The following is a 24891-nucleotide window of genomic DNA, read 5'->3' on the forward strand; positions in this document are numbered from 1 at the left end:
GGGAAAAGGGGGTAAGGGAGAAAGGGAGGGAAGGGAGGGAGGGAATGGAAGGAAGGGAAGGAAAAGAAAGAAGGGAAGGAAGGGAAGGAAGGGAAAGAAGGGAAGGAAGGGAAGGAAGGGAAGGAAGGGAAGGAGGAAGGAGGGAGGGAGGGAGAGAGGGAGGGATGGACTACCTGATAGAAGAAATAATACTTACAAATATGTCAGTGCTCTCCTGCTTACTAAAATCAATTTTAAAAATTAATTATTATTAGCCAGGTGGCACTTGTAAGCCCCGCTACTCCGGAGACTTAGGCAGAAGTATCACTTGAGCCCAAGAGTTCAAGGTCAGTCTGGGCAACAGAGTGAGACCCCATCTTTTTCCTTTGCTGCAATGCAGTGGTGCAATCATGGCTTACCACAGCCTTAACCTCCCAGGCTTACGCGATCTTGCCACCTCACCCTCCTGAGTAGCTGGGACCACAGGTATGTGTAACCATCCCCAGCTAATTTTTTGTATTTTTTGTAGAGATGGGGTCTCTTTTTTTATATTGTGTCAATGACCTCCAGCCTGAATGACAGAGCATATTATTATATTGGGGTCTCTCTTTTTACTATATTGTCTAGGCTGGTCTTGAACTCCTGGACTCAAGCAATCTGCCCACTTCAGCCTCCGAAAGTGCTGGGACTACAGGCATGAGCCACCACGCCTGGCTGCATTTTAAATTGTAATGATTATTTTCTTATTTGAGTTTCAGATATCCACAAGTGGGGTAGTGGATCTCCTTTAGGCTGGCTATTCTAGTCTTTTAGCATTGTCTGTAGCATTCGTTTTTTTTTTTCCGAGACGGAGTCTTGCTCTGTCACCCAGGCTGGAGTGCAGTGGCACAATCTCAGCTCACTGCAACCTCTGCCTCCCGGGTTCAAGCAATTCTCCTGCCTCAGCCTCCTGAGTAGGTTGGACTACAGGTGCCCACCACCACACCAGGCTAGTTTTTTGTATTTGTAGTAGAGACGGGGTTTCACTGTGTTAGCCAGGATGGTCTCAAACTCCTGACCTCGTGATCTGCCTGCCTCGGCCTCCCAAAGTGTTGGAATTACAGGCATGAGCCACCACGCCTGGCCTGTCTGTAGCATTCTTGAAAGCATTCTTGCTTTCTAGCAACAACAGGATATTCTGATCCAAGTTGATTTATTGTCCTTGCCCCAAGACATGGAATCAGCAACTCTCCAAAGAGCCTGATCCTTTTAATCATACTAGACTAAAATGAGGGACCAAAATCTGGTTGCTAACAATGCAAAGAAGTGTGGGCAGAAGTGCTGCTGTTACTGCATTTGGGCCCCTTCTAATAACTGTAAAAGATATTTTTTTAAACAGCCTTACTGAGGTCTAATTGACATAAATTGTACATATTTAGGTATATAGTTTGGTAAGTTTTGATGTGCACATCCATGCAGCCATCACTGCTAGATTTCTAACATCTTGAGTTTATATTTATTTTCCCAATTTAATGCTGCATATTATTATTCTATCCTGTTTTTCTTTCATTTCCCTTTTTTTTTTTTTTTTTAAGAGACAGGGTCTTGCTCTGTCATGTAGGCTGGAGGGCAGTGACACGATTATAGCTCACTGTAACTTCGAATTCCTGGGTTAAAGGGATCCTCCTGCCTCAATCTCACGAGTAGCTTAGGATGACAGGGGTATGCCACCACACCTGGCTAATTTTAAAGATTGTTTTCTTTGTAGAGACAGGGTGCCCAGCCTGGTCCCAAACTCCAGGCCGCAAGTGATCCTCCCACGTCAGCCCTGCAAAACACTGGGATTACAGGCGTGAGACTCCATGCCTGGCTGGGGTTATTACTTTAAGTCCTTTTATGTCTTCTAAGTTTAGTTCTTTGCCTTGAGACTTACCCCTTACAGTTTGTACTCTACCCTAGTTCATGCTATCTATAACATCTCTTCCTTCTTCAAAAAATCTCATAGCTTCTCATCACGTACATTTAATAAAATCATGGTTTGGCCACTGTCTACACTTTAGTCTTCTCTATTCTCCCCACGGGGACACTGTGAGCCAGCCCTGTGAAACTATTCAGCATTCTCCAAATGTACCATCCTTTGGCCTTTTGCTTTTACCCACTGTTGTTGGTCTTTCAAATTCAGCCTAGAAGCCAGGTGCGGTGGCTCACGCTTGTAATCCCAGCACTTTGCCAGCACTTTGGGAGGTTGAGGAGGGTGGATATTTTGAGGTCAGGAGTTCAAGACCAGCCTGGCTAACATGGTGAAACCCTGTCTCCACTAAAAATGCAAAACTTAGCCAGGCGGTAGAGGCGTGCACCTGTAATCCCAGGTACTCGGGGGTGCTGAGGCAGGAGAATGGCTTGAGCCGGGGAGGCAGAGGTTGTGGTAAGCTGAGATCGAGCCACTGCACTCAAGTCTGGGCAACAGAGTGAGACCCTATCTCAAAAAAAAGCAAAAAACAAAAAACAGCCGAGTGAAGTGGCTTCCTTCTTCAAAAAATCTCGTAGTTTCTCACCTGAACCTGGGAGGCAGAGGTTGCAGTGAGCCCTGTGAAACTATTCAGCATTCCCCAAATGTACCAGCACTTTTTTTTTTTTTTAATGGAGTCTCACTGTGTCGTCTAGGCTGGAGTGCAGTGTTCAAGCGATTCTCCTACCTCAGCATCCCCTAGTGCTAGGATTACAGGCATGAGCCACTGCGCCCAGCCAATCCCAGCACTTTGGGAGGCCGAGGCAGGTGGATCACCTGAGATCAGGAGTTTGAGACCAGCCTAGCCAACATGACAAAACCTGCCTGTACTAAAAATACAAAAATAAGCTGGGGATGGTAGTGTATGCCTGTAATCCCAGCTACTGGGGGGCTGAGGCAAGGGGATCACCTGAACCTGGGAGGTAGAGGTTGCAGTGAGCTGAGATCGTGCCACTGTACTCCAGCCTGGGCTAAGCTGAATTTGCTTTTTTTTTTTTTTTTTTTTTTGAGACGGAGTCTCACTCTATTGTCCAGGCTGGAATGCAGGAAGCTTTAGCAGGGATGGGGAAAGAAGAGGAAAAAAGAAAAGGAGGGAGGAGGAAAAGAGGAGGGATGGAGAAGGAAGACAGGAAATAGAATAAGTAACTAAATGGCTTAAACAGTATGAAAATGTAGGCTGCGGGCTCCATGCTTCCACCTCTAGCAGTCTAGGTGGTGGTGTGCGAGGCAGTGATGACAGCCAGCAACAGTGATCCGCAGGCTGGTGGTTTAGGGGAGGACGCCTCACAGCTCATCCTTCCCAGAGTTTGAGACAGCTGAGACACTTCTAAATTCAGAAGTTCATATGCTTCTGGAGCATCAAAAGCAATATAACAAGAGTAAAGAGGATGAACAGAAACTCTCAAAGGTCTCCATGCAAATGTTTAACTACACACAGCCCATTTCAAAAACAGAGAGACCACTGCCAGTGTTCATAGCTTACTGCTCCAGGAAAAGCTTCATACGTTTAGGTTGGCCTTGCTTGGCCAACTTTTGCCTAGAGATTGCTGAGGAGTCCAAGGCCCTAATCCCAAGCCTAGAAGGGTGGTTTGAAGATGAGGAGCTACAGCAGATTCTTGATGATATTTAGAAAGCGCACCTTTCAGTATTAATCTCCAAACAACACTTGGCTCTTTGGGAGAACCCCGGCCCCAGCACAGCACCACTTTCCCAGAGTTTGGGGCTGACTTGCACAGAAATCCCATTGCAGAAGACAGTTAGGATTCTTTTAGAGAGAACGGTCCGGCTTGGTGTTGGATTAGGTTGCTGTTTCAAATAACTGTTAGGCCAAAATGACATGTAATCTTGGAGCAGCCTTGCAGTGGCAACCTGTGGCTTCCTCAGGGTATCTCCAGGAAGGATAAGGTGGCGGGGTGTGTTTAAGTCACGTTGTTGACTGCCTCATGGGTTTTTGGCTCTACATCATCTTTTATTCTTAATATTTTCTGTTTTAATTTCAGTGTGTTTATACTTTTGTTTTGTTTTGTTTTAGCAACTGGGTTTTACCATGTTACCCAGGCAGGTCTCAAACTCCTGGGCTCAAGGGCCCTTCCTACCTCCGCCTCCCAGAGTGTTGGGATTATAGGCATGAGCCACCACGCATGGCTGTTCATGCTTTTTGAAACTAGACCAGAACATAGTAAACATTATAGGGAAAGAACATTCTTACCTAGATGCCAAAAGAAGAATTAAACCAGTATCATTGTTTGAAATTCTTTTTTTTTTTTTTTTTTGAGACGGAGTCTCGCTCTGTCGCCCAGGCTGGAGTGCAGTGGCCAGATCTCAGCTCACTGCAAGCTCTGCCTCCCGGGTTCACGCCATTCTCCTGCCTCAGCCTCCCGAGTAGCTGGGACTACAGGCGTCCGCCACATCACCCAGCTAGTTTTTTGTATTTTTTAGTAGAGACGGGGGTTTCACGGTGTTAGCCAGGATGGTCTCGATCTCCTGACCTCGTGATCCACCCGTCTCGGCCTCCCAACGTGCTGGGATTACAGGCTTGAGCCACCGCGCCCGGCCTGAAATTCTTAAAGAAAGGGTGAGAGTGTTGATGACTGAGAGAGCCTTGGGAGCATTGTGCCTCACCCAGGAGACAGGGAGAAGGTATGCCATGGAAAGCATTTCCATCTGGTGGGGACAACTGTGCTAAGTGTCATGGGGCCCAGGGCTTTGAGATGGACAGATACTTCGCCTTTTTCCTTTTCTTTTCTTTTTTTTTTTTTTTTTGAGACGGAGCCTCACTCTGTTGCCCAGGCTGGAGTGCAGTGGTGGGATCTCGGCTGACTGCAACCTCTGCCACCCGGGTTCAAGCAGTTCTCCTGCCTTAGCCTCCCGAGTAGCTGGGATTACAGGCATGCGCCACCACGCTTGGCTAATTTTTTTTGTATTTTTAGTAGAAACGGGGTTTCACCATATTGGCCAGGCTGGTCTTGAACTCCTGACCTTGTGGTCCTCCCGCCTTGGCCTTCCAGACTGCTGACATCACAGGCGTGAGCCATCGTGCCTTACCACTTTGCCTTTTTTCTTGGACTGTATTGCAGAATGTAGATTTGGAGTAAGTGGTCCTGAAGCACTTATTTTGTCACCCACAGATTAAGATTTTCCTTCACAGGCTATACTTGAAGGTCTCAACACTTCGAAGTCTCCTCTTACGGGGCATCCAGTCTAACCCTCTAGCTTGCTACTTAGCAACAGGTGTTCTGTGACGGGGTGATTTGGAAGGAAGGAGTCTGCCCCTTTCTGAGCCACAACAGTGAAGCCGTCTGATCTGAGCCCAGGTGGGAGAGACATTTTCATAGCTAAACATTCTAGCTTTGATTTTTCTGGAGAGAAATATGTCTGTTTTTTTTCACAACTCAGGGGTTTTTCTTTGGGGCACTTGTTGACTCTGTACGAATGTGCAATCCAAGGGAAAAGCTGGAGAAAGAACAAAGTTGGCTTTAAAAGTCAAGGTAAGGCCGGGTGCAGTGGCTCATGCCTGTAACCCCAGCACTTTGGGAGGCAGAGGCAGGTGGATCACCTGAGGTCAGGAGTTCAAGACAACCTGGCCAACATGGTGAAACCTCATCACTACTAAAAATAATACTTTGGGAGGTTGAGGCAGGAGAATCGTTTGAACTCAGGAGGGAAAAATCAGCCAGGTGTGGTGGCGGGCACCTGTAATCCCAGCTACTCGGAAGGCTGAGGCAGGAGAACTGCTTGAACCCAGGAAGCGATGGTTGCAGTGAGCCAAGATTGTGCCACTGCACTCTACCTGGGCGACAGAGCGAGACTCCGTCTCAAAATAACAAAAAATAAAATAAAATAAAATAAAATAAACTGTTTAAAGAAATTTAATTTAGTTTATAATTATTGGTAAATGTTAGAAAAAAATTACCTTCAAAATTAGTAGTTTTGCTTAATAAATTTAAGCATAAAGTGAAAATAATTGTGTTCTTCTATCTACACAAAAGTCCTTTGAATGTTAAAGAACCAAACCAAGGGATCGTATAATTGAAAGGTCATATCTAAGATCCATTTAGGAGGTAGAATGGATAGGTCAAAGTGGGTGACGATAGAGAAGAGCATCTAAAGTGACTTTCAGGTTTCTGGCTAGGACAACTGGATGGGAGGTCAGTGCTATTTGCCAAGATGGAGAAAGTTTTAGGTATAAGAGGAAGAGTTCAGTTTTATACACATTGAGTTCCAGGTACCTATAATATTAAGTGGAAATGTTTAGAAGGTAGATGAAAATATGAGTCAAGCTCAAAAGAGAGATCTGGATAGGAATTAGAGGTCTCCGAGGTGGTAGCTGAATTACGAATGAGATCAGGAAAGCAAAATGTATAGTGACAAGAGTTGGGAACCACCAATAGAGTCCCGGGCAGACCTTAAAAACTTAGATGCCGGGCACGGGGGCTCACGCCTGTAATCCCAGCACTGTTGGAGGCCAAGGCAAGTGGATCACTTCAGGTCAGGAGTTCGAGACCAGCCTGGCCAACATGGTAAAACCCCATCTCTACTAAAAATACAAAAATTAGCCGGGTGTGGTGGCAAGTGCCTGTAGTCCCAGCTACTCGGGAGACTGAGGCAGGAGAATTGCTTGAACCCAGGAAGTGGAGTGAGCCTAGACTGAGTCATTGCAGCACTCCAGTCTGGGTGACACAGCAAGACTCCGTCTCAAGAAAAAAAACAAAAAACAAAAACAAACTTGGACTGAGTACACTAGACAAGGATGGTTTCAAATCCTCATAGGACCAAGTTTCGTTATACAATACAGTTAAATAACTAGTAAATCCTACCGATTTCAACAGCAGGAAATCCTTATTATACAATCATCTTCACTTTAACAATTTTATTTAATAATCCCTTTTCTACCACCCTTTCACTGATCAAAGGTAGAGGGGAATCTCTGGTTATTTTCAATCTATTTTTTTCCTTTTAGTGATAAATCATGGAATATTCCCAGCTATCAGTGACCCTGGAATTAGCCTGCCATCCTACTGAAATAAAAAATATACCTATATGGCACTGATTCCTGGTCAAGGCATGAAATATACAGATGAATAGTGTTGCTTTTTAACTATGGGTCTAAATAATTTTTTATACTTGCGCTTAGATTCCCCACCAGAGGGCTCTGCTTTGAAGCTGTTTACTTAGCAGGAATATGCCTACATGATTAACAAAATATTTTTTAATTTTTATTTTTAATAGAAATGAGGTCTTACTGCATTTATTGCTCAGGCTGGTCTCAAACTCCTGAACTCAAGTGATCCTTCTGTCTTGGCCTCCCAGTGTTAGGATTATGGTTGGGAGCCACTGTGCCTGGCCGATGAACAAAATATTTTTAAAAACCCAGTTGAGATTACATTTTGGGCTTATTCCAAAGTGTTCTGTGCACACATCAGTAGTTTCTGATTCAAGGGTGAGTATGTTCTCTTATGGCCCTTATGTAGACAGGAAATAGGAGGTTGGACCTGGCCTCCCCAGACAGGCAGCCTGTGGCTGTGATGACACCCTTACTTCAATGTTGTTGTGATAGTGTACCGTTTTACTGTAATAAACTGCAGATTTGTGATCACTCTCACTTGGGGTCCTGTGAGTCTTCTTTAGCAAATGAACTTCCACCATGATTGCTATTAGTACTCCCTCTACAGGAAGCCTAGGTAGAATATGGCGTTTCTTGGTGTGGTGGGAAAAGCAGAGGGTTTGAAATCAGATTAAACTTAGTTATAGCTTCTTCTAGTTGGTTTTAAGACCTTTGATTCTTAGTTTCCTCACCTAAATGAACTGGGTTGTGGTCGGACACAGTGGCTGATGCCTGTAATCCCAGCAGTTTGGGAGGCCGAGGTGGGCAGATCACTTGAGGTCAGGAGTTTGAGACCAGCCTAGCCAACATGGTGAAACCCCACCTCTACAAAAAATTTTTAAAATTAGCAGGGTGTGGTGGCACACACCTGTAATCCCAGCTACTTGGGAGGCTGAGGCAGGAGAATTGCTTGAACCTGGGAGGTGGAGGTTGCAGTGAGCTGAGATCGTGCCACCTCATTCCAGCCTGGGCAAAAGAGCGATGCTCTGTCTCAAAAAAAAAAAACCAAAAAACAAAAACAAACAAAAAAAAGAACCGAGTTGATAATCATCTACCTCCCAGGGCCCCGGTAAGGATTAAATGGGATAATGCATACATATGTCTAAAGCCTTAAGCATGTCAAATGCACTTAATGAAGGTAAGTAATAACACAAGTAAATATAAATTTTTCTGGAAAAATGCAAATAGAAAAGGATAAAAAGAGGCCGGCGCAGTGGATCACCCCTATAATCCCAGCACTTTGGGAGGCCAAGATGGACGGATCATCTGAGGTCAAGAGTTCGAGACCAGAGTGACCAACATGGTGAAACCCCATCTCTACTAAAAATACAAAATCAGCTGGGCATGGTGGCGCACACCTGTAATCCCAGCAACTCTGGAGGCTGAGGCAGGAGAATCACTTGAATGCAGGAGGCGGAGTTTGCAGTGAGCCAAGATCGCACCACTGCACTCTAGTCTGGGCAACAAGAGTGAAACTCCATCTCAAAAAAAGAAAAAAAAAAGAAAAGGAGAAAAAGAAACTTCAAAGACTAGGTTTTCACCAACAAATAGACAATATTAGATATGCAATGATGAAGGAAAATGGTGAACAGGAGTTCTCAAAAATAAGTACCTGGGGATGGGCTGTCTGGCCAGAAACAGAACTTCTCATGGGCAGTACACAAGGCTTTCTTCAGCTCAGCACATCGTTGCTTATCTGAAATCCACATAAACAGCAACACCTTAGAAAACACTATATAGATTCAGAATCCAATGAATGGCCTCTAAGAGCAGAGATTTAACTAAAAATACAAATAAGAGATTTTTAAAATGTGAAAATATTATCAACCACATAATCTTAATATTTTCCACAAAACAGGTTCTAAATTGAGATCCTAAAGATCAACAAAGGAGATGCCATGTATCTTATTTTTATTTTTTATTTTTTTGAGACAGTCTTGCTCTGTCACCCAGGCTTGAGTGCAGTGGTGCAATCTCAGCTCATGGCAGCTTCCATCTCCCAGGCTCAAGCAATGCTCCTGCCTCAGTCACCTGAGTAGTGTTTTGTACTTTTAGCAGAAATGGGGTTTCACCACGTTGGCCAGGCTGGTCTCAAACTCCCAACCTCATGTGATCCGCCCACTTCAGCCTCCCAAAGTGCTGGGATTACAGGTGTGAGTCACCGCGCCCAGCCCCCATGTATCTTATAAAGCAGAACATTCCAAAGTGTGATCCTTCATAAAAGTCCTTTGTCACTCTTTGTCTAGAAGTATACATTTTGGAATAATAAAGTAAACATGCTGCTGTTACCTAGATTACATTAAGTTAAGTCCATGCTGCAGTAGCTAGCTTAGTTTAAAAAAAAAAAGGCTGGGTGCGGTGGCTCGTGGTGGGCAGATCACGAGGTCAGGAGATAGAGACCATCCTGGCTAACATGGCGAAACCCCGTCTCTACTAAAAATACAAAAAAGTATCCAGGCATGGTAGCAGGCACCTGTAGTCCCAGCTACTCGGGAGGCTGAGGCAGGAGAATGGTGTGAACCCAGGAGGTGGAGCTTGCAGTGAGCTGAGATCGCACCACTACACTCCTGGCTGGGCGACAGAGCCGGACTCCGTCTCAAAAAAAAAAAAAAAGAAAGACTGGCCAGGCACTATGGCTTACCCCTGTAATCCCTGCACTTTAGGAGGCCAAGGTAGGCGGATCACTTGAGCTCAGGAGTTCAAGACTAGCCTGGGCAACATGGTAAAACCCTACCTCTACAAAAAACACAGAAATTAGCCAGGTGTAGTGGTACTGCACCTATAGTCCCAGCTACTTGGGAGCTGAGGTGGAAGGATCGCTTGAGCCCAGGAGGTTGAGGCTGCAGTGAGTTGTAATTGCACTATTGTATCTCGCTCAGCCTGGGCAACAAGCAAGACTCCATCTCAAAAAAAAAAGATTTAAAAAAAAAAGATTGAAGTATGCATTTTTTGATCAAACTAAAATGACCTTTTCCCCACCCCAGAAAACCAGAATAGTACATATTTGAGTGTGGAGAAAAATGTAATTTGTACCTTATACTTACATCTGTCAAAGTCAAAAGCTGGTTGTAAACTGGCACAGAGAAAAGCTTGACAGCTAGAGCACTTGAGCATATCACATTCAACTGTGACCCAGCCATATTTTGCACAGACGAGTGGAGACAGCTCGGGGGGCTTACCTGCCCATTTCAAAGAGTATCCATGTTAAGAAAAACGACACCGCAAATATATATATAACTGTGTGTGTGTGTGTGTATGTATACGTATATATACACGTGTATGTGTGTGTGTGTATACATATATGTACTTTTTTTTTTTTGAGAAGAGGTCTCACTCTGTCACCCAGGCTGGAGTGCAGTGGCACAATCTCAGCTCACTACAACCTCACCCTCTCAGGTTCAAGCAATTCTCCCACCTCAGCCTCCCAAGTAGCTGGGACCACAGTGCACGCCACCACACCCAATTAATTTTTGTATTTTTTGGTAGAGATGGGGTTTCACCAGGTTCCTCAGGCTGGTTTTGAACTCCTGACCTCAGGTGATCTGCCCACCTTGGCCTCCCAAAGTGCTGGAATCACAGGTGAACACTGCAAGTATATTAAAACGAATAAGTCATAAATTACAATCTTAACTCATTCTTTTTTTTTTTTTGAGATGGAGTCTCGCTCTGTCACCCTGGCTGGATTGAATTGGCACAGTCTCAGCTCACTGCAACCTCCACTTCCTGGGTTCAAGCGATTCTCCTGCCTCAGCCTCCCGAGTAGCTGGAATTACAGCCATCTGCCACTGCGCCCAGCTAATTTTTGTATTTTTAGTAGAGACGGGGTTTCATCATCTTGGTCAGGTTGGTTTTGAACTTGTGACCTCGTGATCCACCCACCTCGACCTCCCAAAGTACTGGGATTACAGGCGTGAGCCACTGCGCCCAGCCCAACTCATTCTTAATGTATATAGGAATAAACATTAAGGAGAAAGGCAATGAGAAAAGTGGTAAAAACTATTTTTAATGCACAGGCCCATACTTCACAGAATGATGAAGGTCATTTAAGTAATAAGTGGGAGGGAAAAGTTATTAACTTATTCTTGAAGAAGTACTATGTATTTTAGGTGTTTAAAATGTTTATTGTCCAAGCACAGTGGCACATACCTATAATCTCAGCACATTGGGAGGCTGAAACGGAAGGATCGCTTGAGCTCAGGAGTTGAAGATCAGCCTGGGCAACACAGCGACACCTCATCTCTACGGAAAATAAAAAAATTAGCGGGATGTGGTGGTGCACACCTGTAGTCTTAGCTAATTGAGAGGCTGAGGGAGGAGGATGGCTTGAGCCCAGGAGATCAAGGCCACAGTAAGATACGATCACACCACTGCCCTCTAGCCGGGGCAACACAATGAGACCCTGTCTCAAAAAAAAAAAAAAAAAAATGTTTATTATTGGTTCTCTGGTAGAATATAGCATCCGTTAATTTTCACTGAATCTGAAATACTAGGAACTTAAAGACACTAGTGAAAGTACTGGGATATGCCTAAACAATAAGAGATGGTCAAAGTCAAATACACAGAAATATTTTCTGCCACTCACCTATGCTCTCCTACTGTACCCCATCCATTTTTACTTTCCAAAGAATAAAGGCAATAAAATTATCCCTCCAAAATTTGATTGCTAGTATCAATGGGGATGTGTGAGAATGTGTTTTACATAGCTAAAAGCATCTGTTAAGTATGTATTTGGAAAGGTATCCTAAAACATTTATTACTCCTTAATATTAAATGCTCAGTTTTTTTGTTTGTTTTGTTTTTTGAGATGGAGTCTTGCTCTGTCGCCCAGGCTGGAATGCAATGGCACGATCTCGGCTCACTGCAACCTCTGCCTCCTGGTTTCAACCGATTCTCCTGCCTCAGCCTCCCGAGTAGCTGGGATTACAGGCATGTGCCACCATGCCCTGCTAATTTTTGTAATTTTAATAGAGAAGGGTTTTTGCCATGTTGGCCAGGCTGGTCCTCCTCGGCCTTCCGCAGTGCTGGGATTACAAGTGTGAGCCACCTCACCCAGCCTCAGTTTTTAATAATCTACCTGGGCCGGGTGTGGTGGCCCCAGCACTTTGGGAGGCTGAGATGGGCGGATCACTTGAGGTCAGGAGTTTGAGACCAACCTGGCCAACACCTCTACTAAAAATACAAAAATCAGCTGGGTGTGGTAGTATGTACCTGTAATCCCAGCTATTGGGGAGGCTGAGGCAGGAGACTCACTTGAACTTGGGAGGCGGAGGTTGCAGTGAGCTGAGATGGCACCACTGCACTCCAGCCTGGGCAACATAGCAAGATTCTGTCTCAAAAAAAAAAATTTTACCTGAAGAGCTCTTATTTTACAAAGCACAGTAAGAAAAGGATAAAATATGAAAGAAGATGCAGCAAAGTTCTACATTTTTATAAAGGGATATAGGAATTTGAAAAACATTCCCACATCAGCAAAGGAAGAATGAAGACTGGAAAACAAAATTTAGATACAAATATTAAAGGAGCCATGATTATCTAGAATAAAAGTAATGGTTAAATAATCATTATATCCAAAATGGTGATCAATTTATAGCCAATGAACAAAAAGGAAATTGATCTAAATATTGTATCAAAATCAAGATTTAATGCAAGAAACAATGGTAGAAGGATGGTTAAAATACCTTCCCTTTCCTGAGCAATTTAGTCTTAAAGCCATTAGATGGTGAACAAGGAAGATGTCTGACCCAGGAGGCTGCGAAGAGGCGGCTCAGCCCAGGGTGTCAGAACCAAAATGGTATGTACCAGGCATTCACTTGTGGGCAGCCAAGTGTGGAGTGCTAGGGCCTAAATGGGGTGACGAGAGATTCATGCAAGAAAGGATGGCAGCATGGCAGAAATGGGAGATTAAGTGAAGCGCATATAGGGGATTGATCAAAGTAGTAAATATATTGAGGATAACAGAAATTATGTTTCACAGTGCTGAATATGGGAGGGAAAAATAGGGAAAGGGAGAAAACTAGAATGAATCCTGTGATATACAATTGCAACTGGAGATGTCAGCAGGAACTCATTGTTTTTTAAAATATAGAGAAAAATGGATGTAAATTTAGATGTGTGTATACATGTCAATGTGTGTCTCTGTGTGTGTGTGTGTGTGTGTGTACATAAACATATATATTCTCTAGCTTTTTCCTCTGACAGGGCCTGAGAACAGTGGCATCCCAGTAGCTATCAGTTCTCCCTGCACCCAGATCTTGGCATTCATTCATTCATTCATTTATATAGAGACAGGATCTTGCTATGTTGCCCAAGCTGGTCTCTCCTGGGCTCAAGCAACTCTCCCGCCTGGGCCTCCCAAAGTGCTGGGATTACAGGTGTGCCACCACACCCAGTTCAGATCTTAGCTTTTAAATAACATTCTCCACTGAAAAACAGCCAAGGATCCTTGTAGAATTGGCTGATTCCAGGGATGGGGCGAGAAAAATACAAGATAAGCCAAGAACAACTTGTTCCTGAAAGCAATAAAGAGGTCATGGGTTATGGGACATGTCAAAAGGCCACAGAAGCCAACCTGAGGGCGATGTCACTGACTAAATAAGGAACAACTGGAGTATCAAAATATATAATGATAGTAATGAATTATAACCCATTGAATAACAAAGAAAATCATGAGTCTACATTGCTACAAATAAATCAATTACATAAAGTTTGACAAGGAATGGGATATTTACATAGTTTCAAAGAAACTCCCCACAAAGTACTTTTTATTTACAAAGGAGGAAAGAGTTATTTTACAACAGAAATGCCAGATACTCCCTTAATCAAGTGATCAAAGTGATCATCACCTTAAAGCGATAAATAGAAATCATGTGTCACCTGACAGGATGCAATGAGAATGCAGCACTGCTTCACGACACTCCTGCATAACCTGAATCTAATCACAAAGAAACATCAAACAAATGTCACTGACATACACTCTATACCATAACTGTTCTGTAATCTTCAAAAGTATCAAGATCATGAAATTCAAGAAAAAACGGAGGAAACGTTCCAGATTAAAGGAGAATAAAGCAACATGACAACTAAATGTACTGTGTGATTCTCAACTGGATCTTTCAACTATAAAGAATGTTATTAGTACAACTGATGAAAAAGCTGGGGTCTGAGGATTAGAGGGTAGTAACCTATCAATGTCAATTTTCTGATTTTGATGGTTGCATTCTGGTGATATAGGACAAAGTCCTTGTTTGTAGGAAATATTTGGGAGTAGTAAGACATCACTTTGGTGGCTTACTTTCAAATAGCTCAGGGAAAAAAGGTTCTTTGTAACCTCTGCAACCTTTCTGTAAGTCTGTAATTTAAAAATTTTTAAGAATCATGTAAAAAACTACCAAGTCTTTCTGTCCTTGCACACAGGGAATAAAGTAGTGAAAAGTGGAGGACTTGGTGTGGTACCACATTTCTTCTGCCTTCAGTCTCTGCTCCTTTCACAGAGCTACCCGTCAGTACCATGTTGGCCATGTTGGGATAGATATCCTCAGCTTCACAACGTCTATGGTCTATAGGTGCCAAAATGACAGCCCAGAGAAGAATTTGCCATTTTCAGTGGAAAACAAGTGGCAATTACTAATTATGATGACTTGTACTTTGGATCTGATTTGTTGCACTTTTCTTTATAAGACATCAACTGGGCCAGGTGCAGTGGCTCATGCCTGTAATCCCAGCACTTTGGGAAGCTGAGGCGGGTGGATCACCTGACTTCAGGAGTTTGAGACCAGCCTGGCCAACACAGTGAAACTAAAAATACAAAAACTAGCTGGGCGTGGTGGTGGGAGCCTATATCCCAGCTACTTGGGAGGCTGGGGCAGGAGAATCACTTGAACCACAGAGGTTGCAGAGAGCCAAGATCGCACTAGTACGCTCCAGCCTGAGTGACAGAGTGAGACTCCACCTCAAAAAAAAAAAAAAAGACATCAACTGCTTAAGATGGATGTTTGAGCTCACAATCTCTTTGATACTATGCAGCCATAAAAGGAATGAGATCTTGTCCTTTGCAGGGACGTGGATGGAGCTGGAAGCCATTATCCTCAGCAAACTGACACAGAAACAGAAAACCAAACACATGTTCTCACTTATAACTGGGAGCTGACTGATGAGAACACATGAACACGTGGGGAGAAGGACATACACTGGGGCCTGTTGGAGGTGGGAGTCGGGGGAGGGAAAGCATCAGGTAGAATAGCTAACAGATGCTGGGCTTAATATCTAGGTGATGGATTGATCTGTGAGTAAACCACCATGGCACACGTTTACCTATGTAACAAACCTGTACATCCTACACATGTACCCCGGAACTGAAAATAAAAGTTGAAGAAAAAAAGGCCGGGCATGGTGGCTCATGTCTGTAATCTTGGCACTTTGGGAGGCCAAGGCAGGCGGATTGCCTGGGCTTAAAAGTTCGAGACCAGCCTGGGCAACACAGTGAAACCCCGTCTCTACTAAAATACAAAAAATTAGCTAGGCATGGTAGTGGACGCCTGTAATCCCAGCTACTCGGGAGCTAAGGCAGGAGAATTGCTTAAACTCAGGAGGAGGAGGTTGCAGTGAGCCGAGATGGCGCCACTGTACTCCAGCCTAGATGACAGAATGAAACTCTGTCTCAAAAAAAAAAAAGTTGAAGGAAAAAAAGGAAACAAAACAATGGATCAAATTCTTGATCTCAGGCATATAGCACACGAGGTATGTTTGTAAATAAACTTATGACATAACACTTAATGTCTCTTCCTGAAACATGCAATGTGATAGCTGGTATGTGCTTACTTTTTCATTTGGGTAATATTCCAGTATAACTTTTTTTTGAGACAGAGTGTTCTCTGCTGCTCAGGATGCAGTGCAGTAGTGTTATCTCGGCTCACTGCAACCTCCGCCTCCCAGGCTCAAGCAATTCTCCTGCCTCAGCCTCCTGAGTAGCTGGGACTACACGCAATGCCCAGCTAATTTTTGTATTTTTAGTAGAGACGGGGTTTCACCATGTTGGCCAGGTTGGTCTCAAACTCTTGACCTCATGATCCACCTGCCTCAGCCTCCCAAAGGGCTCGGATTACAGGCGTGAGCCACCACGCCCGGCCTAATTTTGTGTTTTTAGTAGAGGTGGGGTTTCACCATATTGGCCAGGTTGCTCTCAAACTCCTGACCTCAGGTGATCCGCCCACTTTGGCCTCCCAAAGTGCTAGGATTACAGGCGTAAGCCACCACACCTAGCCAGTATTAGTTTCTGGATTAAAAAAAGGTGTGTGATTTGGCTTACTTCATGGTCTTAAATTCTGAAATTTTGTTAATTTTTGATTCCTAGGTCAAGACCTTGTTAATAGTTTATAAGATAGAAATTCAGGGCCAGGTTTGGCGGTTCAGGCCTGTAATCCCAACCCTCTGGGAGGTTGTGGCAGCTTAATTGCTTGAGACCAGGAGTTCGAGACCAGCCTGGGCAACACAGGAAGACCGTCTACACACACACACACACACACACACACACACACACACACACACACACTGGGGTGGGGGTGCAAACTTGCAGGAAAAAAAGCAGGTGGAGCTACTAAAGACTTCTCTCAAAGCAAGGTGATGTGAGCAGCTTTTAAGGTGGCTCCAATGATCCCTGCCTTCTTGTATTCATGCCCTTGTGTTATCTGCTCCTCTTGAGTATGGGCTGGCCTAGTGACTTGCTTCTAATGCATAAAATATGACAAAAATGATGAGATGTCACTTTTGAGATTAGATTACAAAATGAGGCTGGCTTGTATCTTGTTCTTTGGCCTGCTCACTCTGATGGAAGCCAGCTGCCAAGCTGTGAACTTTCTTTTAGAGAGGCCCACATAGCAAGGAACCAAGTGGGGAGGGGCATCTCTGGCCAATGGCCAGTATAGAACTGAAGCCCTCCGTCCAACAGACACAAGTAAATGAATCCTGCCAACAGTGTGCCAATGACTGAGTTTGGAAGTGACCCTTTCCTTTTTTTTTTTTTTTTTTTTTGAGATGGAGTCTTGCTTTGCTGCCAAGGCTGGAGTGCAGTGGCATGATTTCGGCTCACTGCAAACTCTGCCTCCTAGGTTCAAGCTATTCTCCTGCCTCAGACTCCCGAGTAGCTGAGATTACAGGTGAGCACCACCACACCTGGCTAATTTTGTTTTCTTTTTTCTTTTCTTTTTTGTTGAGACAGAGACTCGCTCTGTCGCCCAGGCTGGAGTGCAGTGGCGCAATCTCGGCTCACTGCAAGCTCTGCCTCCCGGGTTCACGCCATTCTCCTGCCTCAGCCTCCTGAGTAGCTGGGACTACAGGTGCCCGCCACCGCACCTGGCTAATTTTTTGTATTTTTAGTAGAGACGGGGTTTCACCGTGGTCTCGATCTCCTGACCTCGTGATCCGCCCACTTTGGCCTCCCAAAGTGCTGGGATTACATGCGTGAGCCACCGCACCCGGCGTTTTTATTTTTCTTTTGAGACAATTTTCCTAGTTAAGCCTTGAAATGACAGTGCCCTGACCAACCTTAATTGCAGCCTGTGAGAGACCCTGAGTCAGAGGACTCAGCTAAGCCATGCCTGGATTCCTGATCCACAGAAATTATGAAATAAAAAATGTTTGTTGTTTTAAGGTCACTAAGTTTAGGGCAATTTGTTATGCAGCAATAGGTAGCTAATATACAAGGAAAATCTAGAAAGAGACATTATAGCAGTATAGTCTCTAAATTTACTATAGCAGTATAGTAATTTATATATAGATTACTATAGCAGTATAGTAATCTGAAAAACATTAGATTATAATCCTGGATCTGCCGTTTGCTAACAGGTTCATCTTGGGCAAGTCATATAACCTGCCCCAAACTGTTTCCTCTTCTGTAAAACAAGTATAATAATAATGCTTATTTTCGTAGGTTTAAGGTCAAGATTGAATGTGATAATATACGCAAAAACATACTATATACAAGTATTAGTTGTTATTTCTTCTTTTCTCAGGCTGTTAGTTTTTTCTTCTGTAAAAAGAAAAGGTTAGATAACCTCAACTGTCCCTCTGAGTGATAACACATTAGGATGCTGACTTTCCTATATAACTTCTTACCAAGGTTTGATTCTAAAGTTTAAAACATTACAGTAAGTAGTGTAATACGTTGGAGGAATTCTAGAAGCAGGCAGAAAGTGCAATTCACATGAACTAAAAAAGGATATAGAAAATGTTTCCACTCTGCTAAAGAAGGCTTCTTTGCTTGTAGATTCCAATGAAGGTTGTTCCGCTTGGGGTGATCCATTAACTGACTGGGAAGTGGCAGACGTGTCCTTCCTAATATAAAGTGGCAAAACTGTTGGTAAACTTTTCACAGTACCCTCTGCTTAAATGTTTTCTATCTAGCTTCTCTACACATTGTATCATAAATCACACCAACGCTGGATTTTAAGCTTCCTAAAAATCATTTTACTCATGTCATTCCTCAGGTTATTATTTTCAATGGTTTTATAATACTTACTAAATAAAATCCAAATTCTTCAGTCTGGCATTCAAAACTCTTTACAGTTTACCCATATCTAAACTTCAGTCAATTTCTACCTCTACAGGGCTCCACTAATCCTAGTAAACTATTCTCCTCACTCATTCACTGTTCTCCATAAGTATTTTGCATAACTTTAGTAAACAGAAAGACTTCAGGTATGCATTATACAATTTGAATCTCTTCAGAAATTCGACTTTTTTTTTTTTTTTTTTTTTTTTTTTTTTTTGTGAGACGGAGTCTCACTCTGTAGCCCAGGCTGGAATGCAATGGTACATATGATCTCAGCTCACCGCAACCTCCGCCTCCTGGGATCAAGCAATTCTCCTGCCTCAGCCTCCCGAGTAGTTGCGCACCACTGGGCGTGGGCCCGGCTAATTTTTTGTATCTTTAGTACAGACGGGGTTTCACCGTATTGGTCAGGCTGGTCTCAAACTCCTGACTTCGTGATCTGCCCGCCTCAGCCTCCCAAAGTGCTGGGATTACAGGCATGAGCCACCGCGCCTGGCAGAAATTCGACTCATAACAGCGGAAAAAACAATTTTGATATTTCTACCTGCAGGAACCTTTGATACCCTCTCCTTCCAAAAAAAAAAAAAAAAAAAAAAAGAACCAATTAGAAAATTCGAATCAAAGTAAAGATCTTCAGGAAATTTCATGAAAAAAAAAAAAATCAGGGAGAAAAAACTCAGCAAAGCAATTCTCTCATTTTCAGTGGAAGGCATTTCAACAGTGCTCGGGGAATTCGGGGAATTGCTGAAAGACAAGGATGCATGCATGCATTCATTCATTCATTCAGAGACGGAGTCTCGCTCGGTCGCCCAGGCTGGAGTGCAGTGGCACAATCTCGGCTCACTGCAACCTCCGCCTCCTGGGTTCAAGCAATTCTCCTGCCTCAGCCTCCCGAGTAGCTGGGACTACGGGGGCGGGCCACCACGCCCGGCTATTTTTTTGTATTTTTAGTAGAGACAGGGTTTCACCGTGTTAGCCAGGATGGTCTTAATCTCCTGACCTCGTGATCTGCCCGCCTCAGCCTCCTCAAAGTGCTGGGATTACAGGCATGAGCCACCGCGCCAGGCGACAAACATTATTTTAATAAAAATAGGATTACATCAACGATTATAGCTCAAAAGAAATAAACTTATTCTAAAACTCTCAGAGATTCATAGAAAGCCTCAAGGCGGTGTGGGAAAAAAAATTTTTTCCCCAAGAAAAAAAATTCACAGCATCCATAAACTTGGATAGGTAAAAATGACATTTATTTCTCTTTAAATGACAAGATTTAGCATTTTCTTCAATTATGAATGAAGGTAAAAACACCATAGTAGTATTAGTACCCGTTAATTTGTCATCTATGGAAATAATGTTCCCACATTACGGTGGTTGCACGTTTTCAAATACCTTTTACGGTTGACAAGACATACTACTAGATATTATGAACTCTTTAATAAAAAGAATGTTACTGCATAACTTTTTCCTTTTACTATCTTGATAACTACATTCTAATCTAACTGGTTTCCTTTATAATCCTATGTAATTTACTTCAAGCATTTAAAAATATTACGAGAGTTAATAAGCTTCTCCAGAGAACCAAAGGGGTCCACGGCACAAAAAAAGGTTAAGAATTCCCAATTAAGAGAAGTCAGGTGAACTCATTCAGTTGACGGTCCTCTTTTTTTCCTTCCAAAAATAATGTCCGATGACAAAATTTCGGCTGCGGTTGGGAATCCGGTACATCCCGACGGGAAGATCAAAGCCGATCAAACATAGTAACCAGAGTATCTTTCAGATCCTAAGAAGAAGCCATCCCCACTGCCCGAGACGCCGACCGAGGGGAACCCCCCACGCGACACGCCACCCCCTCCCCAAGCCTTCTCCAATCTTCCAATGCCGGACCCAGGGCTAACTCGTGAACTCACGCGTCCACGCCTCCCTCTTCCGGGGCAATCCCTTCATCTATCAGCTGCCGGATTTTCTGGGGGGTCCCTTCTGGGGAGCGAACAACTGCACCCCAATTCTTTTCAACCCCTACGGCAAACGCTTGTCCCTCACTGGGCGCCGCCATCTTGGTCCGCTGCCGAGTCGCTTCCCCGAGCGTTTGAAGGCTCCGGAACTTCCGTCCTGAGAGGTTAATATCCGCCTCTTGAGGCAGCCTGACCGGGAGAGTTTAACCGCATGGTCCACGCCTTTTTTGGTCGTTTTAGAACCTTAGAGCGAGCTTAAGGAGGGCTGTAGTGTTTAGGACAATCTTGATTAATCATTTCCTTTATCAACTAGCATATTTAGGTTGATAAGAGATTTTTAGAACGCGGTCTGTCCAAATTCAGCAGGGATGAGGGGCTTAACTTAGTTTTCAACTAATACTAATACGGCCGGGCACAGTGGCTCATGCCTAATCCCAGCAGTTTGGGAGGCCGAGGCGGGCGGATCACCTCAGGTCAGGAGTTCGAGACCAGCCTGGCCAACATGGTGAAACCCCATCTCTACCAAAAATGCAAAAATTAGTTGGACGTGCTGGCAGGCGCCTGTAATCCTAGCTACTAGGGAGACTGAGGTAGGAGAATCACTTGAACCCGGGAGGCGGAGGTTGCAGTGAGCCGAGATCGCTCCACTGCACTCCAGCCTGGGCGACAAGAGCTAAACTCCGTTTAAAAAAAAAAAAAAAAAAAAAAAAAAAAAAAAAAAAAACTCTTACGACCCTACTAAGTTGCGTCTTTTTACAAGCGAGGAAATGGTGTCCCTCTCTTGAGAGCAAATAATTTAGAATCCTTGTTGGAAACTGTGTTATGGATGGATTTAGAAGTCTGTGGCATTTGACGCTATTGATACTCCTTCCTTCGTTCAACAAATATTTATTGAAAGCATCCTATTTTTTTTTTTTTTTTTTTGAGACGGAGTTTTGCTCTTGTTGCCCAGGCTGCAGTGCAATGGCTCAATCTCGGCTCACTGCAACCTCTGCCTCCCGGGTTCAAGCAATTCTTCTATGTCAGCCTCCTGAGTAGCTGGGCTTTCAGGCATGCGCCACCTCGCCCAGCAATTTTTTTTTTTTTTTTTTTTTTTTTGTATTTTTATTAGGGATGGGATTTCACCATGTTGGCCAGGCTAGTCTTGAACTCCTGACCTCAGGTGATCCACCTGCCTCGGCCTCCCAAAGTGCTGGGATTGCAGGCATAAGCCACCTTGCCCAGCCAAAAATCTCCTGTTGATAGTCTCTAGGCACTGGCAATGACAGTTGTGAGCAAAGGAGCTGTAGATCTTGGTGGAGTTAGATGTCAAATAAATTTTCTTATAGTTTTAAAATTATGATTACAAGTGTTCCAAAGATGCACCAAGGTTGTAATAGGAGAATCTAATTTAGTTTGCACATTCTCCTGAGAAAATCAGGTGCTGGAGCTGAGATGGATGAGATTGAAGGGAAGAAATCCGTATAGAATCTTCCAACCCCCCAGGTTGGAAGACTGATGTGACTAAACGATGGGCAAAGAGGAAATTGGGATCACCTCCTATCCTTTGAGCACCCTACCTGTGGGTTCCTGACTCTATCAATGCTCCCAGCAGCAGGACCTGCAACCTATTGATCCAATTACTTTTCTGCTATTCCTAACTCCACCATCAGCCTTGTTTCTTCTTTTCTTAGCTGGCTTAAATTCATTACTGGTTGTTATCATCATTCCTTTGCAAAACTGGAACATGGATTGAGAATTAGTTAATATGAAGGAATCATCGTTGATTTCACTATATGTAATAATAGCATTGTAGTTACGGTTCTTAAAAGCCCTTCTTTATTAGAAATGCATCTGGAAGTATTTATAGGTGAACTGATATGATGTCTGGAATTTGCTTTGAAATTATCCAGGAAAAGAAACCATGTGGAGAAATAGATGAAAAAAGATTGCACAATTTTAAACTATTGGACTTGGATGATAGAATTGTGGGGTTCATTATATTGTTCTTTCTGCTATTAAGTATATTTGACAATATCATAATAAAAAGCAAAATATGTAAGCTAAAAAATACATGTTCTTGCATACCCTTTGAATTTCCTTGAACCTTTCTTGCTTAATGGTACTTACTTGACAAAACCTCAATCGCAGTTGAAGTAAGTTCTGTATTACTGCTTCTGTACCCATACAACTAAATATGGCTAAAGAGAAATGACAAACTAACTTCTTGTCTCTTTATATTCTTGACTTCAAGTGGGACCTTAATTCTTCCCAGTAATTATACTACCTTTATCTAGTCCACTTCTCTTCCCACTTTTCATAGATGACTTTTTTTTTTTTTCAGACAGAGTCTCCCTCTGCTGCCCAGGCTGGAGTGCAGTGGCACAATCTCGGCTCATTGCAACCTCTGCCTCCTGGGTTCAAACGATTCTCCTTCCTCAGCCTCCCGAGTAGGTGGGATTACAGGCACCTGCTACCATGCCCAGCTAATTTGTCGTATTTTTAGTAGAGACGGGGTTTCACCATGTTGGCCAGGCTGGGCTTGAACTCCTGACTTCAGGTGATCCACCCATCTTGGCTTCCCAAAGTGCTGGGATTACAGGCATGAGCTGCCATGCCCGGCCACTTTTATATATGTCATGCCTGGCTAATTTTTATAATTTTAGTAGAGGCAGGGTTTCACCACATTCACCAGGCTAGTCTCAAACTCCTGACCTTAAGTTATCTGCCTACCTCGTCCTCCCAAAGTGGTAGGATTACAGGTGTGAGCCACTGCGCCCGCCTTCATAGATGGCTATTGTGTAACTCTCTCCTCAAACACCTTCAACACTTCCACTTATCCATACTTCCTTTCTGCTAATGACACACTCCTAAGAAAATATTGACTATACAGTTAGCCATGGTAACAACCAGCAATCAGAGCCAGTTTTAAGTTCAATTGACCCATGATTACTCATCACAGTGAACGTGCTTTTGTAAATCCAATCAATGACAACTTCTTGATTCAACCAATCACAAAGACTCACTTCAATAAGCACTCCTCTGAGTACCAGCCACTCAACAATAGTTTCACCCAAGTTATCACTTCTACAAATGATGCCAACACACTTACACCTTTGAAAGTTTGCCCATCTCTGAACTCCTCACTTTCTCAAAGCCTGATAGAAGATTAGTAGTCTGGTCTGCTTGAAGACTGTGCCTCACCTGCACGGCTCTTACTGTTTATAGTAAGCAAGAAATTTGGCTTTGTGGGCTTTTTTTTTTTTTTTTCGTTTTTTTGGTTTTTTTTTGAGATGGAGTCTCGCTCTGTCACCCAGGCTGGAGTGCAGTGGTGCATCTCAGCTCACTGCAAGCTCCACCTTCCGGGTTCACTCCATTCTCCTGCCTCAGCCTCCCGAGTAGCTGGGACTACAGGCACCCACCACCACGCACGGCTAATTTTTTGTGTTTTTTTTAGTAGAGACGGGGTTTCACCACGTTAGCCAGGATGGTCTTGATCTCCTGACCTTGTAATCCGCCCGCCTCAGCCTCCCAAAGTGATGGGATTACAGGCATAAGTCACCATGCCCAGCCTAGAAAATATTTTTTTAATGGATGGTTGCATCAGTATTGAACACGTACAGACTTTTTTCCTTGTTATTCTTTTAACAATACAGTATAACAACTATTTATATAACATTTACATTGTATTAGGTATTGTAAGTAATCTAGAGATGATTTAATAGATACACAAATGGAAGGATGTGTATGGGTTATATGCAAATACTACACCATTTTATATAAGGGACTTGAGCATCTGTGGATGTTGATATTGAAGAGTAGTCCTGAACTAATCCCTTGAGGATATGCAGGGACAACTATATGTATATTGATGTATACATATTTATTTATTTATTTATATCTATTATGTATAATGTATATATTGTGTGTGTGTGTGTGTGTGTGTGTGTGTGTGTGTGTGAGATATTTCAGTTTTTTTCCCCTTAATTCTCCAGCATCTGGCATATAGTAGATGTTCAGAAGATGTCAATTTTTTTTTTTTTTTTGGAGACAGAGTCTTGCTCTGTTGCCAGGCCGGAGTGCAGTGGTGCCATCTCAGCTCACTGCAACCTCTGCCTCCCAGGTTCAAGCGATTAGCTGGGACTACAGGCGCGTGCCACCATGCCCAGCTAATTTTTGTATTTTTGGTAGAGACAGGGTTTCACCATGTTGACCAGGATGGTCTTGATCATTTGATCTCATAATCTGCCCGCCTTGGCCTCCCAAAGTGCTGGGATTACAGGTGTGAGCCACCACGCCCAGCCAGAAGATGTCAATTTTAAGACAGGAATCAATAAAAAATTTC

At 43.5% G+C, this 24891-nt stretch overlaps 1 protein-coding gene, 1 long non-coding RNA gene and 1 pseudogene across 8 annotated transcripts in view; 1 reads left to right on the forward strand and 2 right to left on the reverse strand.

Moving 5' to 3' along the window:
- Positions 1-20687, reverse strand: part of ZC3HC1 (zinc finger C3HC-type containing 1) — a 35264-nt gene extending 14577 nt beyond the window's left edge. For 3 of the 7 annotated variants that reach the window (XM_028846294.2, XM_077997330.1, XM_001094530.5), the window contains exons 1-4: positions 20523-20687; positions 18287-18398; positions 10115-10265; positions 8683-8766 (exon numbers count right to left, since the gene is read on the reverse strand). In XM_028846294.2, coding sequence (XP_028702127.1) covers positions 8683-8766; positions 10115-10265; positions 18287-18398; positions 20523-20668 — 493 coding nt within the window. In that variant the 5' untranslated portion in view covers positions 20669-20687. Of the gene's footprint in view, positions 1-8682; positions 8767-10114; positions 10266-11216; positions 11652-18286; positions 18399-20522 lie in introns of those variants that run through there. The other 4 variants (XM_077997332.1, XM_077997331.1, XM_077997327.1 and 1 more) reach the window with 4 other exon arrangements.
- Positions 3200-3755, forward strand: LOC100427010 (DNA-directed RNA polymerase II subunit RPB4 pseudogene; annotated as a pseudogene).
- LOC144339934 (uncharacterized) lies at positions 4696-8222 on the reverse strand. The gene is made up of 2 exons (XR_013415545.1): positions 7894-8222; positions 4696-4940 (listed from the first exon to the last, which is right to left on the reverse strand). It is a non-coding gene; the product is annotated as an uncharacterized LOC144339934 (long non-coding RNA).
- Positions 20688-24891: the final 4204 nt, after the last annotated feature.

The sequence above is a fragment of the Macaca mulatta genome, chromosome 3 (assembly GCF_049350105.2).
Source record: "Macaca mulatta isolate MMU2019108-1 chromosome 3, T2T-MMU8v2.0, whole genome shotgun sequence".
Classification (NCBI taxonomy): Eukaryota; Metazoa; Chordata; class Mammalia; order Primates; family Cercopithecidae; genus Macaca; species Macaca mulatta.